At 40.4% G+C, this 16949-nt stretch overlaps 1 protein-coding gene across 3 annotated transcripts in view; it reads left to right on the top strand.

The window, feature by feature from the left end:
* The window catches only part of lama2 (laminin, alpha 2), a 399772-nt gene that overhangs the window by 157069 nt on the left and 225754 nt on the right, over nt 1-16949 (top strand). For all 3 annotated transcript variants that reach the window (XM_072251541.1, XM_072251540.1, XM_072251542.1), the window contains one exon: nt 341-508. In XM_072251541.1, the coding sequence (XP_072107642.1) occupies nt 341-508 (168 nt within the window). The remainder of the gene's footprint in view (nt 1-340; nt 509-16949) is intronic.

Raw genomic sequence — 16949 nt, 5'->3', positions numbered from 1 at the left:
ATATGAGTCGGCCCAGTTTTTATCATGTGCTTCACAAATCACGTACCAGTGAATGTAACACTATTACAGCACCAGCACCTGGGTTTATTTCTGCCACTATCTGTAAGAAGTTTGTACGTACTCCCTGTGACCATGTGATTTTCCTCCGGCTGATCCACATTCCAAAGACACACGGGTTAGTAGGTTAATTGGTCACATGGTGTAATTGGGTGGGACCGGAGGTGTCTATTCCCACATCTGCAAATAAATAATGTTTGTGATAGCAGTGAAGTGTCTTAAAAATTTACTCTGTTGAGGTAGACAATTAATGGATTTTTTTCCCTTGAATTTTGTACTTTAGGTGACTTCCATGGCTAATTGGTCCGTCAGTGATATACAAGGAATTTTCACTGTTTATCCTAGGCAAGATGCCTTGGATGGAATACTGAGCGTTTACAATCTGATGCAGAGCAGGATTTCACCACCGGTGTATTACTGGATTGCACCCAATGCATATCTGGGCCAAAAGGTATCAAGCATAACTGATGTTCAGCTGTGATTTGCCTCAATACCTAGATGGTACCTGTTGCATATTTAACGTTTCACTAACATTTGAGTAATTTTGTGTATGTGTGTTGGTTGATCAAGCATTCTTGTTCCTATAAATAATTCATTACAGGTTATATGTATAAATATGTGAACTGCGTACGTCAATGTGCCACCACGAGATATGTACGCACCTTGCTTAAAGTAAACACAAAGTTAGATCTGCATTTGCAGACTCCCTTGACTTCCTTTAAATTGGTTTAATGTTTAGAATTTTTAAAACTTAACAGTACCAATTCTGAAGTTGTAACAATAAACTTTGTTTGGTACTTCAATACTGATTTATCAAAATCATAGCTGATCTACCATGAATACCGACTTCCTGCCTACTCTCCCTCCCTTCATATCCAGAAATCTTCATTTTAAATTAAGGTAATGACGCAACCTCCACAACACTCCCCTAGGGAACTTCATAGTTTAACCACATTATAAGTTGAAAAACTTCACTTCATGCAATTTCTTAATAGTAGTCTTATTTTGAGACTGTGATCATTAATTCACGGCACCTTAGTTGGGGGGAAAATCATAAGAACATAAGAAATAGGAGCAGGAGTAGGCCATCTGGCCCATTGAGCCTGCTCTGCCATTCAATAAAATCATAGCTGACCTATTTGTCTGTAAATGCAGCTCCATCTACAATCCTTGCATGCATCTTGTTAAGATGGATGGATCATAAACTTTCCACATATTGACTGGGGGATCCCATTTTGTACAAGGGTTGGATTGGGAAGAGTATGTCAAAGGTGTTCAAGAAAGTTCCCTTAATCAATACATAGAAATCCTAACTATAGAGAGTGTGATACTTGATCTCCAATAGGGAACGAGACCCGGTGTGTGACAGAAATGCGTATGTTCCTGTCAGAATAAAAGACATGGATAACAGGTTTAGGGAGCCTTGGCTTTCAACAGATATTGAGGGCCTGGTTAAGAAAAAGGAGATGGATTGAAGGTTGAGGCAGGTTGGACCAAATTGTTTCCACCCGCATATACCTGCTAGGTAAATGTTGTCCCATTGTTTAAGAAAGGCACCTAGAATAAGCCAGGAAGTGATAGGCAGGTGAGCCTAACATTAGTAGTGGGAAAGTTTTTGGAAGCTATTCTATGAGACCAGACATATATGTATTTGAATAGCCAGGGAATGATTAGAGATGGTCAACATGTCTTTGAGCATGGTAGGTCGTGTCTAACCAATCCTAGAGCTTTTCAAGGACGTTACCAGGTAAGCTGATGAAGGCAAGGCAGTGAATGTTGTCTACGTGGACTTTAGCAAGGCATTTGTCAAATTGGTCAGGAAGGTTCAGTCGCTTGGCATTCAAGATGTTTTAGTAAATTGGATTCGACATTGGCTTTGTGGGAGAAGCTAGAAAGTGGTTGTAGATGGTTGTCTCTCAGACTGGAGATCTGTGACTTGTAGTGTGCCATAGGGATTGGTGCTGGGTCCATTGTTGTTTGTCATCGGTGTCGTAATGTGGTGAACTGGATCAGCAAATTTGCTGATGACACCAAGATTGGGGGTGCAATGGACAGCAGCATCTGGACCAGCTGGAAAAATGTCAGATGGAAATACACCTTAAATGTGTTTCTGGGACTGTTAGAGTCTGCAGCTTGGAGATCATTTGAGTGATCCAGCACTTTGCTGTCTCCAAGAAGATTCCGGGAAGCGACCGCACACTTGGATGGCCTCGAAGGAAGAAACTTTGAAATGGGGCATGAGCCAATGCTTCACTCCATATTGCCAGTTAAAGCATCCTTTAGTCACTGATTAAAGTGTTGAGGAAGATTGAGGCGAATGTGGAAGGCGAGCATGAGTTCAGTGCCGACTGCCTTCCTTTTGATCGCTGCCGGAGAAGGAATCTGTAAACAACCTTTCACTGTGTGGCTCACTGTGGCAGGTGGGTAGGCCTCTCTGCCTCGTGTGGTGTCTCTCTCTTTTGATGAAAGTTGGTGACACCATAGGATGATATCGTGGTTCTGGGTTTATGGATTGGACTATTGTGGGCACGTGGCCAAGTGGTTAAGGCATTCGACTAGCGATCTGAAGGTCGTGAGTTCGAGCCCCAGCCGAGGCAACGTGTTGTGTCTTTGAACAAGGCACTTAATCGCACAGTGCTCTGCGACGACGCTGGTGCCAAGCTGTATGGGTCCTGATGCCCTTCCCTTGGACAACATTGGTGTCGTGGAGAGGAGAGACTTGCAGCATGGGCAACTGCCAGTCTTCCATACAACCTTGCCCAGGAGAGTGAAGACTTTCCGGGCACAGATCCATGGTCTCGCAAGACTAACGGATGCCTTAATTGCATTTAAGGACTGTGAACTTTTTCAGACTTATGGGTTTTTATATTCTGTGTTTTTATGGCCCATTCCTTTTCCATTTTGTTGTGCAAGGGGAGGGTGTTGGGGGTGGGTGTTGTTCTGTTTGTTTTTTGTGGGGGAGAGGGAATTTTTTTTTGGGAGGGTCAATGTTCCTGTTTCGTTTTGTGCGGGGGAGGGGATTTTGGGGTTGATGATCTGGATGCCGTTCTTCTGTGTGTGTGGGGGGGGGGAGGGTTCTGTTTCTCTCTAAATGGCATTCATGTTCTTTCTTTGTTTCATGGCTATCTGGAGAAGACAGACTCCAGAGTTGTATATGGATACATGCTTTGATAATGAATCTTTCAACTTTTGAATTTAATACAAACAAGTGTGAGGTTTTGCACTTTGGGAGGACCAACCAGGGTAGGTCTTCCAGAGAGAGTGGTAGGACACTGCACAGTGCAGTCGAACAGAGGATCTGGGAATACAGATGCATAATTCCTTGAAAGTGGTGTCACAGGTAGATAGTGATGTAAAGAAAACTTTTGGCACGTTGTCCTTCATAAATCAAGGTACTAAGTACAGATGTTTTGCTGAAACTGTATAAGATGTTGATGAGACCTTATTTGGATCGTGTCCAGTTTTGGTCACCTACCTGCAAGAATGATGCAAATAAGATTGAAAGAGTGCAGAGCGGTTTTACAAGGATGATGCTGGGACTTGAGGACCTGAGTTATAGGGAAAGATTGAACAGGTTAGGACTTCATTCCCTAGAACGTAGAAGATTGAGGGGAGATTTGATAAAGATATACAAAATTGAAGGGTATAGATGAAATGCAAACAGGCTTTTCCCACTGAGGCCAGGTAGGACTACAACTAGGGGGCATGGGTTAAGGGTGAAAGGTTAAATATCTAAGGGAAACATGAGGGAGAACTTCACTCAGTGGGTGGTGAGAGTGTGGAATGAGCTGCCAGCGCAAGCGGAGAATGTGGATTTGAGGAATGGGAAAGGTGTAGTAATGCTTATAGGGGTGTATTATAGACCACCTAATGGGGAGTGAGAATTGGAGGAGCAAATTTGTAAGGAGATAGCAGATATTTGCAGTAAGCACAAGGTTGTGATTGTGGAGATTTTAATCTTCCACACATAGACTGGGAAGCCCACACTGTGAAAGGGCTGGATGGTTTGGATTTATAAAATATATGCAGGATAGTTTTTTGCAGCAATACATAGAGGTACCAACTAGAGAAGAGGCAGTGTTGGATCTCCTGTTAGGGAATGAGATGGGTCAGGTGATGGAGGTATGTGTTGGGGAACACTTCGGGTCCAGTAATCACAATGCCATTAGTTTCAATATAATTATGGAGAAGAATAGGACTGGACCCAGGGTTGAGATTTTCGATTGGAGAAAGGCTAACTTTGAAGAGATGCGAAGGGATTTAGAAGGAGTGGATTGGGACTACCAATAGAGAAATGGAGGTCATTTAAAGGTGAAATTTTGAGGGTACAGAATCTTTATGTTCCTTTTAGGTTGAAAGGAAAGGTTAAAAGTTTGAGAGAGCCATGGTTTTCAAGGGATATTAGAAACGGCTCGGAAAAAGAGAAAGATCTACAATAAATATAGGCAGCTTGGAGTAAATGAGGTGCTTGAGGAATATAAAGAATGTAAAAAAATCTTAAGAAAGAAATTAGAAAAACTAAAAGAAGATATGACGTTGCTTTGGCAAGTAAGGCGAAAATAAATCCAAAGGGTTTCTACAGTTATATTAATAGCAAAAGGATAGTGAGGGATAGAATTGGTCCCTTAGAGAATCAGAGTGGACGGCTATGTGCGGAACCAAAAGAAATTGGGGGAGATTTTGAACAATTTCTTTTCTTCGGTATTCACTAAGGAGAAGGATATTGAATTGTGTAAGGTAAGGGAAACAAGTAGGGTAGTTATGGAAACTATGATGATTAAAGAAGAGGAAGTACTGGCGCTTTTAAGGAATATAAAAGTGGATAAGTCTCCAGGTCCTGACATTATATTCCCTAGGATCTTGAGGGAAGTTAGTGTGGAAATAGTAGGGGCACTGACAGAAATATTTCAAATGTCATTAGAAACAGGGATGGTGCCGGAGGATTGGCGTATTGCTCATGTTGTTCCATTGTTTATAAAGGGTTCTAAGAGTAAACCTAGCAATTATCGGCCTATGAGTTTGACGTCAGTGGTGGGTAAATTAATGGAAAGTATTCTTAGAGATGGTATATATAATTATCTGGATAAAACAGGGTCTGATTAGGAACAGTCAACATGGATTTGTGCATGGAAAGTCACGTTTGACAAATCTTATTGAGCTTTTTGAAGAGGTTACTAGGAAAGTTGACGAGGGTAAAGCGGTGGATGTTGTCTATATGGACTTCAGTAAGGCCTTTGACAAGGTTCCACATGGAAGGTTATTTAGGAAGGTTCAATCGTTAGGTATTAATATTGAAGTAGTAAAATGGATTCAGCAGTGGCTGGATGGGAGATGCCAGAGAGTAGTGGTGGATAACTGTTTGTCAGATTGGAGGCTGGTGACTAGTGGTGTGCCTCAGGGATCTGTATTGGGTCCAATGTTGTTTGTCCTATATATTAATGATCTGGATGATGTGGTAGTAAATTGGATGAGTAAGTATGCAGATGATACTAAGATAGGTGGAGTTGTGGATAATGAAGTAGGTTTTCAAAGCTTGCAGAGAGATTTAGGCCAGTTAGCAGAGTGGGCTGAAAGATGGCAGATGGAGTTTAATGCTGATAAATGTGAGGTGCTACATTTTGGTAGGACTAATCAAAATAGGACATACATGGTAAATGGTAGGGCATTGAAGAATGCAGTAGAACAGAGGGATCTAGAATAATGGTGCATAGTTCCCTGAAGGTGGAATCTCATGTGGATAGGGTGGTGAAGAAAGCTTTTGGTATGCTAGCCTTTATAGATCAGAGCATTGAGTATAAGAGTTGGGATGTAATGTAGAAATTGTACAAGGCATTGGTAAGGCCAAATTTGGAGTATTATGTACAGTTCTGGTCACCGAATTATAGGAAAGATGTCAACAAAATTGAGAGAGTACAGAGAAGATTACTAGAATGTTACCTGGATTTCATCTCCTAAGATACAAACAAAGGTTGAACAAGTTGGGTCTTTATTCTTTGGAGTGTAGAAGGTTGAGGGGGGACTTGACAGAGGTATTTAAAATTATGAGGGGGATAGATAGAGTTGACGTGGATAGGCTTTTTCCATTGAGAATGGGGGAGATTCAAACAAGAGGACATGAGTTGAGAGTTAAAGGGCAAAAGTTTCGGGGTAACATGAGGGGGAACTTCTTTACTCAGAGAGTGGTAGCTGTGTGGAACGAGCTTCCAGCAGAAGTGGTTGAGGCAGGTTCGATGTTGGCATTTAAAGTTAAATTGGATAGATACATGGACAGGAAAGAAATGGAGGGTTGTGGGCTGAGTGCAGGTTGGTGGGACTAGGTGAGAGTAAGAGTTCGGCACGGACTAGAAGGGCTGAGATAGCCAGTTTCCGTGCTGTAATTGTTATATGGTTATATTTTCAACATTTAGGAGAAATTTGGATAGCTTTGTTAATGGGAGGGGTATGGAGGAATATGGTCCAGTCGCAGGTCAATGAGTCTAGGCAAATTAATGGTTCAGCGTGGACTAGATGGGCCGAAGGGCCTGTTTCTGTGCTGCAGTATTCTATAACTATGTGATTCCATGACTCTAAGTTTTCTAAGAGTTTTGAATATTTAAGTTCTAGAGAATAGAGGCCTAACTGGCTGACCTCTTCTTGTATGGTAGATGTGTATCCCATATGCTAAGTCTGATCTGTTGCTGTAGTTTCCTTCAGGAAAGGTTCCACCTGGCAAAACTAATTGCTTGTCAGAATCGGTCCAGTCCATTGATGTAAGTCTGGTCCATCAGGAGATTAATGTTTCAGCCCGATTTATCTCTTTGTGATTCTCCATTGCAATCCAATAGAGATGAAATTAATCAGGAAGATATAATTAGCATTGTGAAAACATAAACTGCAGAAGGAACAATGGAGGTGACGTATATAAACCGCATTCAGTGTAATGTTACTTCAACCTTACAGATATGATTAATCCCCAGAAATTTCTTTTTATACCTGTGGTGTTACTGGCAAGGATATATATGATAAGTGCAAGATACCTTTGTTGACATTTTATTAATGAAAAAATGTTCATTTAAAAAAATCTTTCAGGGATATATTTCCAACCATGATATTTTACATGCTAGAAATACCTTCATGACATATTCTGTACTATGTGTAAAACCCATCCTATAAACACATAGCAAGAAACCAATAATAGATCAATGATATTGATTTCAATGCATAAAATACAAGGCTAGGAATTGATTAAGTGAATAAAACCAATATATACGTAAGATTTTTTTTTGGTTAACTAAGCCAATAAAATGCCACATTATGTCATATAGTTTACAGGTCATTTGATCTTCCAAATTGTATTATTATTTTTAATGAATTTTTTCCTGAAAAATAGATTTTTTTTGGAAAATTCTTATTTTTCTCGTGGCTCTATTAAAAGCATTGGACATAATAGCTCATTAAGAAACAAGAAAAATTCACGTGAAGGTAATACCTGGGGATATTGTTGACATTGTGCAAGATATTTGTAAAAAAGGAAGGGGATTTTTATTTGGTATTTTATTGTTTGCTACAGAAAGTAAAGGATTTATTATTCATATTTAATTGTCATATAAACCAATATTAGTTTTTATGAAATAATTTAAAATTGGCATTGAGCGAAAGCTAGTCCATAGAGAATGAGACCATAGCAATTATTTGTATGTACTGTCACTTGGATGACTGGTGACTTATTATCAGCAATAACCCATTACAATGAAAAATAACCTATCTTTCAATATTTTAGCTGCATGCACACTCTAGTTGTTTCACCTAAACCTGGAACATTAGTTATCATTTTAGATTGACGAGAATGACAGCAGTCCATGATGTGTCTGCATGGATAGCTGCAGACATTTTATTTTCACTGACGAATATATCATGTGCATTTCTCTTGAAAAGTTCTTCTCTTAAAACTTTTTAAATGTTTATTTCCCAATGTACTATTTGACCAACAATCTCTTCACAGAAATCAGAAAGAGATTACCAAACTTATGTTTTTAAGATAATTTTTAAAAGGCAGTTTGTTTAGATGCAGAGTCTTCAATACTTTCTGCACAGATGAGGCATTGGCAGTAACCATCTGATATTTCCAAAGGTTTAAATACATTTATACAGGGGTCGCTGAAATATCCTGAGGAAGTGATTTGAGAGGTAGAAGCATAGGTCACAATATAATAAAGGGAATTATAGGGGCATGAGAAAGCAGCCTACCCAGCTGGATTGGACGAAGATACTGGCTGGGGTGACGGCAGAACAGAGATGGCCGAAATTTCTGGGAATAGTTCGCATGGCACAGGATGGATATTTCCCACAGAGGAAGAAGCCCTCAAATGTGAGGGGTAGGCAACTGTCATTGACAAGGGAAGTTAAGGACTGCATAAAAGCCAAGGAAAGGGCATATAAGGTAGCAAAAATGAGTGGGAAGTTAGATAACTGGGAAACTTTTAAAATCCAACAGAAGGCAACTAAAAATGCTATAAGAAGGGAAAAGACTAGCCAATAATATAAAGCAGGGTACTAGAAGTTTTTGCAGTTATATAAAGAGTAAAGGGCAGTGAGAATTGATATTTGACCACTGGAAAATTATGCTGGTGAGGGACTAAAAAATTGCAGATGAATTTGATGAGTATTTTGCATCAGTCTTCACTGTGGAAGACACTAGCAGTGTGCCAGAGGACCTTGAGTATCAGGGGGCAGGAGTGAGTGCCACTGCTATTACAAAGGCAAGAGTGCCAGGCAGAGTGAAAGCTCTTAAGGTGGATAAGCCACCTTCCATCCTGTAAGAAAGGAAGAAGGCAAAAGAAAGGAAATTATAGGTCTTTCAGCCTAACCTAGTGGTTGGGAAAGTGTTGGAGTCTATTATTACGGCTGAGGTTTCAGGATACTTGGAGACTAATGATAAAATAAGTTAAAGTCAGCATGGTTTCTGTGAAGGGAAGTCTTACCTGACAAATCTGTTTGAGTTCTTTGAGGAAGTAACAAGCAGGAAGGACAAAGGAGAGGCCGTGAATGTTATTTACTTGGATTTTCAGAAGGCATTTGATAAGGTGCCACGCATGAAGTTGCTTAACAAGATAAAGTCCTATGGTGTTACAGGAAAGATACTGGCATGGATAAAGGAATGGCTGACAGGCAGGAAGCAGCAAGTGGGAATAAAGAGGGATTTTACTGGTTGGCTGACAGTGACCAGTGGCGTTTCTTAATAGGCATCCGTTAGTCTCGTGAGACCATTGATTTGCGCCTTGGAAGGTTTCCAGGGTGCAGGCCTGGGCAAGGTTGTATGGAAGACCGGCAGTTGCCCATGCTGCAAGTTTCCCCTCTCCACGCCACTGATGTTGTCCAAGGGAAGGGCACTAGGGCCAATGCAGCTTGGCACCAGTGTCATCGCAGAGCAATGTGTGGTTAAGTGCCTTGCTCAAGGACACAACACGTTGCCTCAGCTGAGGCTCGAACTAGCGACCTTCAGATCACTAGACCAACACCTTAACCACTTGGCCACGCGCCAGCACAGTGGTGTTTCTTAGAGGTCAGTATTGGGACTGCTACTTTTCATATTTGTCAATGATTTAGATAATGAAATTAATGGCTTTGTGGCAAAGTTTGTGGATTTTATGAAGATAGGTGGAGGAGTAGGTAATACTGAGGAAACAATGTGATTGCAGCAGGACTTGGGACAAATTGGAAGAATGGGCAAAAAAGTGGCAGATGGAATACAGAGTTGGGAAATGTACGATAATAACATTTTGGTAAAAAGGAACAATAGTGCAGACTATTATCTAAATGGGGAGAAAATTCAAACATCAGAGGTGCAGAGAGACTTAGGAGTCCTTGTGCAAGACTCCCAGCAGGTGAATTTGCAGGTTGAGTCTGTGGTAAAGAAGACAAATGCAATGTTGGCATTTATTTCAAGGGGAATAGAATATAAAAGCAGGGAGAGAATGCTGAGCCTTTAAGACACTAGTGAGGCTGTATTTGGGAGTATTGACCCATATCTCAGAAAGGATGTGTTGTCATTGGAGAGGGTCCAGAGGAGGTTCACAAAGATGATTCTGGGAATGAAGGGGTTGACAAATGAGGAGCTTTTGGCAGCTTTTGGACCTGTCCTCTCTGGAACTTAGAAGGATGCGTGCAGATCTTATTGAAACCTAGCAAGTGTTGAAAGGACTAGATAAGGTGGATGTGGAGAGGATGTTTCCTCTGATGGGGGTGTTCAGAACTAGAGAGCACAGCCTCCAAATTGAGCGGTGACCTTTTAGGACAGAAGAAAGGAGGGTTTTTTTTAGCCAGAGAGTAGTGAATCTGTGGAATGCTCTGCCACAGACTGTGGTGGAGACCAAGTCCGTGGGTATAGTTTCCTGATCGGTCAGAGCATCAAAGGATATAGTGAGAAGGCAGGTATGTGTGGGATTGAGTGGGATCTAGGATCAGCCATGATGGAATGGTGGAGCTGACTTGATGGGCTGAATGGCCTAATTCTTTTCCTATGTCTTATGGTCTTAAGGATGGCTACGTTTGGTATCATTCCTTAGAAAAGAATTCAGAGTTCAAAGTAAAATTTATTGTCAGAGTGCACATATGTCACTGCATACAATGCTGAGATTCTTTTTTCTGCGGGCATACTTTAGTAAGTACATGTTTACATTTCGCATCTATCCCAGTCATTCTTGAGAGTTGGAATTTCTTTTCCCATGTTACCTTCTTATTGCCCTCTTTTGCTTAGATTTGATTAATTTCAAGTTCAAGTTTATAGTTATTCAACCGAATACATGTATAACGCCAAACAGAACAATTTTCCTTCGGACCCACGTGCACAACACAGGACATAGAGCTCTCGCACAACACATAAAGTAATATTACTTTAAATAACTTAAAAAATAATAGGATGCATTTATGACACAAGTTAAAAAATAAGCAGTAAATAATGCTACTGGTATTTCATACTTGATGAGACCTGGGTGGTGGCAGGGAGTTCAGTAGTCTGAACAATATTCTATTAACATTTAATCTCAGAAACTTTATGAAAAAGCCTACACATCGGTGCTGTAGGCTGTTAGCATTGAAGTACTTGAGATTCTTTTGATGGGAAGACTATGGATAATTTATCTTAATAATCTTTTTTGAGTTGACTTTTATACATTTAATGGGAATTTTATAAGAACCCTGCAGACAGCTCCTGGGGTTGCTCTGAGTGACAACATTTTTCCATGCAATAACTGTTGAGTGATGAAACTTCGAGTGATGGGAGAAGCGTGACAAGATTCTAGGACGCCTTGTGCCATGGGTAGGGGTGGATTGATGCTTGCGGTAGGAGCAAGTAAGTTTTGTACCTGGATTTGAAATGGATGAGCGTTGGAGAATTAAAAAAAGCATATTTTCGTAATGCCAAGGTCAGACTACTTCTGCATTGGAAGCATCATATTCTTCTTCCTCATTTCTGGTTAATCTTTATGCGGTTTTTGATGAATTGCTGTTCTTTTCATCAAGTCTTGCTTCCTCATTTGTTAAGGGGGCCTTTCGAGTTGTGCCTCATACCTCTGTGTGTGAGCATTCAGGAATTCTTGGCACAACAAAAGATACCTCAAACCCTATTTAGGGATCTAAAGACAGTCTTTAACATGCTGATGGCTTCTTAATCTTCTCTCTGATGGTCATTTGTTTTTTTGTTAACTCATCAGATATGGGCTTCACTGAGAGTTTACTTTGTGTCTTTTCGCCTCAAGATAGTGGTTGCTTTATGTATGCGTGCGGAAGTACCTTTAAGAATCAAGTCTACCATTTTATCAAGTGTCTTACTCTACGCAAATTGTAATTTTATAGAGCATTGGTGAGACCATGAAGTAATATATATAGTCTTGGTCTCCTTATCTAAGAAAGAATATACAATACTTAGAACCAGAATAAGTGCAGTGAAGGTTTCTTGGGATGGCAACTCTATTGCATTCTCTAGAGTGTGGAGGTCTGTTAACGTATACAGCATTCTGGCAGAGCTTGACAGGCTATAAGCAATGAAGATGTTACCCCTGACTGGAAGCGAGAGGTGGGTGCTCAAGTTAAAGTATTGCAATTTCAGGATACAGGTTTCTTGAAGCATTGCTGGGTTAGCACTTGTTTCAAAATGGGTGTCTAGCTAAACATAGGGAGTTAGATAAACATCTGTTGTTGGTAATGAGAGTTGCAAGGCCCTGTTATAAGGAAGAACAGAATAAAACACATAAATTAAGAAGAGAAGGAAGAAATTCACTATGCCATGTTATCAGCTTTCTGTTTGAATGCTATTTGGCTGCCCTTTAAATTTCAAAAACATTCTAATGGCTACCTTATAAATTTTAAATCAGATCAGTTTCAGTGTTTTCTTTGTAGGATGCTGGAAATGTTTGCGGTTTATCTTCTTATCATTAGAAAAATGTTTATATTATGTAAATCACTAACCATTTTATCAACAAAAATAATAAAACAGGTATTAATAGGCTAAGCTGCAATTTACATCCTGTTTATGAAAGTTTACAAACCTTATAAAGACAATTTTGTTTAGATTTCTCTGTAATTAAAGTTTCTTTTCAGACCATAAGACATAGGAGCAGAATTATGCCATTCAGCCCATCGAGTCTGCTCTACCATTCCATCATGGTGGATTTAGTATCCCTCTCAACCCCATCCTCCTGCCTTCTCCCCATAATCTTTGATGCCACGACTAATCTTTTTTGTGTGCAGTTTTTCATTGATTTTATTGTGTTTCTTTGTACTTACAGGGTGACATACAGTACGTATATGTACTTTGATATTAAATTTACTCTGAACTCTGAACTTTGAATCAAGAACCTATCAACTTCTGCTTTAAATATACATTGGGACAAAGTTGAAAAGGGTGATAAATACAGTACTAAAGCTGTTTTGTTTGAATACACACAGTATATGGAATAAAGTAGATGAACTTATAGCCTATAATGTATTGGGCAGAGATCACAACTCGCTGCAGTTTCTTTTCTTCCTGTGCATTTGAATTGCCATGGCAGACCATGATACAATCAGTCAGGATCAATGCAGTTCTGGTCATCTACATGCAGGAAAGATGTCAATAAGTTTGAAAGAGTACGGAGAAAATTTATAAGGATGTTCCTGGGACTTGAGGATCTGAGTTATTGGGTAAGGCTGAATAGGTTAGAATTTTATTACCTGGAGTTAGTAGAATAGGAGGGCATTTGATCGAGGTATATAAAGTTATGAGGTATACTGATTGGATAAAAGTAAGCAGGCTTTTACTACCTAGGTTGGGTAAGGGGGTGAAAGTTGAAAGGTTTAGGGGAACATCTTCACTCAAAGGGTGGTGAGAGTGTGGAACGAGCTGCTAGCAGAAATGGTGGATGTGGGTTCAGTTGCAACATTTAGGAGAAGTTTGGATAAGTACATGATAATGGGGACGTGGAGGGCTACGCTCCAGTGTAGGTTGATGGAACTAAGCAGAATAACAGGTTTGGCATAGACTAGATGGACAGAAGGTCCTATGTCGTGGTCTCTGACTCTGAGGATACATTCAACAGCACCGTGCACCTTTTGAAGTTTATTTGCTTTGGTGAAAATGACAAACCTCCTTAACCTTTTACAGTTCACAGTGACCAGTTAATCGATCAACCTGTACCTTCGTTGGGACATGGGCGGGAACTGGAGCACACAGAATAATGTCGGGTAGTTTCAGGGAGAATGTATGACAACCACAACGTCAGCACTGAAGGCTGGGATGGAACCATGGTCGCTGGAGCCATCAGCAAGTCTGTTATCTGCACCGCTGTGCCAGTTTTACTTTGATGTTCCTATGCTGCCTGATGTCGGAAAATGTTTGCTCTCCGTGGGTGGTCCCATCCCTCTCTTCTGTGCTACAGTTGTCATCCCACCCTGAAAAAAAACATATTTAATCATTCTGCCCTTGAAATAAATTTGCTCATTCAACCTTAATTTTTATTCTCCACAGGTTTTGAATAGGTTGTCATCTCAGATCTGTACTATAAGCTTTCACTGGACCATTGCAGTTCTAAATTATCAACATTGTTATTTGCAAAATGACAAGGAATGTTTTCTCAGATGATAATCAAGAATTTTACAAACACTCTAATAATAGTTGTTGAGTTGCAGATTTGACTGAACGTACCTAATAATTTCAGCATGAAGAACTGACAGAAGAAAATGATTTAATTTGGCCTGGGTTCTGAGCAGTAAAATACGAGAATAAATTAACAGTCCTCAAATTTGAAATTAGAAATGTGACAACTCCCACCCCCTCCTGCTGTGACTCACTCTGCCTGCAGTGGAGGCGGAGACAGAGTCAGTCAGACCTTTCAAAGTGGAACTGAATAGGTACTGGAGGAAGAATAATTTGCAAGACTATGGAAAAAAAGCAAAACGAGGGGTGATTGATAAGTTTGTGGCCTAAACTAGAAGGAGTCAATATTAGAAAACCTAGCACATTTATTTTTCAACATAGTCCCCTCCTACATGTACACACTTAGTCCAGCGGTCGTGGAGCATATGGATCCCTTCTTTGTAGAAGTGGTCCACAGCAGGGGTGATTGATAAGTTTGTGGCCTAAGGTAGAACGATATGAGTTATTAACTTCAAACTTTCTGCATTATCACTCAAAGAGTTGAACTGCACGTGCATGTAACGAGAGCTTCTTGGACCTCCAGGTGGTCCACAGCAGGGACAATTGATAAGTTTGTGGTCTAAGGTAGAAGAAGATAAGTTATACAGCTCTCGTTACATGCATGTGCAGTTTAACTCTTTGAGTGAAAATGCAGAAAGATTGAAGTTAATAACTCATCTCCTTCTACCTTGGGCCATGAACTTAACAATCACCCCTGCTGTGGACCACTTCTGGAGGTCCAAGACACCGACTTCTACAAAGAAGGGATCCGTATGCTCCACGACTGCTGGACTAAGTGTGTAAATGTAGGAAAGATATACGTGCTAGGTTTTCTAAAATTGACGCCTTCTACCTTAGGCCACGAACTTATCAATCATCCCTCGTAGATCTGATTAACTCTTTAAAGTGATGTCTCCGTTATCAGATTCCTTTAACTAGGTTTATATCCACAGTGCTACAATCAAATCACCCCATTTCAAGTAACAGACATTTATCATGACTTTCACCAGGGTGCATTGTCTTGTCCCTCTGTCTCTTTACCTGCCTCTCCATGGCTGCCCAGCGAGGAGATTGAAAGGGTAATTTTCAAGTTGGAAAGTTATAAGTGTGAGGTGCGGCTGGGTCGCATACTGAAACACTAGCTTTTCACCATCTTTATCAGTGATGTGGATGAGGAGCTGGAGTATTGTTGATCTGCGTTTGCCGATGATACAAAGCAAAGAGGCTGTGTGAACTGCAGAAGAGAGACAGAATGGATATATACTGCCTGGAAATATTGACAGTGTTACAGAAAATGGAATACAATGTGGGAGAAAGAAAAGTGAAGTCATCATTTTGTGAAGGGCAAGAAGATAAGAGTATTTTTAAATAGAGAATTAAAAATATTTGTGTTCAGAGGGACTAGGGTAGCTCTGTACATGGATAACTGGAAGCTAACATGTGAGATCAACAAGCACTGCAGAAAGTAAATGGTATGTTGCTCTTTATAGCAAGAGGACTTGGGTGTCAGAGCAAAGGTCCTTACTCATCATGTCAGAATAAGGGGTCGGCCATTCTGGATAGATGAGAAGAACGTTCTTCACCCAGAGTGTAGTGAACTTTTGGAATCCTTTGCCCAAGATGGCTGTGGAGACTCTGTCAACGAGCAGAAGACAGGGACTGATAGAGTTTTGGATATGAAGGGATTTGAGGGAGATGACGTAAGTATAAGAAAGTTAAACTGTGCTAAGCAGTCAGCCATGTTGCAGTTGGATAGTGGTATGGGTGCAAGGGCTGAGCAGAGTACCCTTTTCCTTCTTACATTGTGTGTCTACGGATGAACTTTAATGCTTCATCCTTCAAAAACTGTTCATCTCAACATACCTGTTGCATCCTGGCCCCCACTGTATGCTTAGTTTAATAATCACAAAGCCAACTAAACTATACCTTAAGACTACATCATGTCCATTTTCATCACACTCATGTACCTATCTAAACATCTTTTAAAAGTCCCTAATGCATCTGCCTGTATCATCACCACAGACAGAGTGTTCCAGGCACCCACCACTCTGTGTAAAAATAAAAACTTGCCTCTCACATCTTCTTTACAATTACCCCCTCTCACCTTAAATACATGCTATCTGATGTTAGACATTTCAACCCTGGAAAATCATACTCTTTCTCTACTCCATCTATGCCTCTTATAATCTTTTAAACCTCTTATCAAACCTCCCCTCAGCTTCTGCCACTCCAGAGAAAACAACCCAAGATTTGTCCAGCCTCTCATGATAGCCCATGCCCTCTAACCCAGGCATCATTCTTGTAATCCTCTTCTGCACCCTCTTCAAGGCCTCGATATCTTTCTTATAATGGGGTGTCCATAATTGTATGCAGTACTCCAGATGTACCCATCTAGAGTTTTATAAAGCTGCAACGTAACTTTCTGAATTTTGAACTCAGTGCCTCAACTAATAAAGTAAGCATGCCATATGCCTTCTTAACCACCCTATCAACCTGCATAGCCATTTTCAGGGAGCTATGAACTTGGACCCCAAGATTGCATTGCTCATCAAAACTGTAAAGGGTCTTGCCCATTATATTTGACCTACTAAGAAGCAACAATTCACACTTGTCCAGGTTAAACTCCTTCAGCTATTCCTCCACCCATATCTGCAAATGATCTATATTCCGTTGTATTATTTTCTAGTCATCTATGCTATCCACAACACCATCAATCTTTGTATCATCTGCAAATTTACTAACC

This window comes from Mobula birostris, chromosome 2 (assembly GCF_030028105.1).
Source record: "Mobula birostris isolate sMobBir1 chromosome 2, sMobBir1.hap1, whole genome shotgun sequence".
Classification (NCBI taxonomy): Eukaryota; Metazoa; Chordata; class Chondrichthyes; order Myliobatiformes; family Myliobatidae; genus Mobula; species Mobula birostris.
Note: the sequence above shows the minus strand (reverse complement) of the source record. Positions and strands in the feature narration are given on the sequence as shown.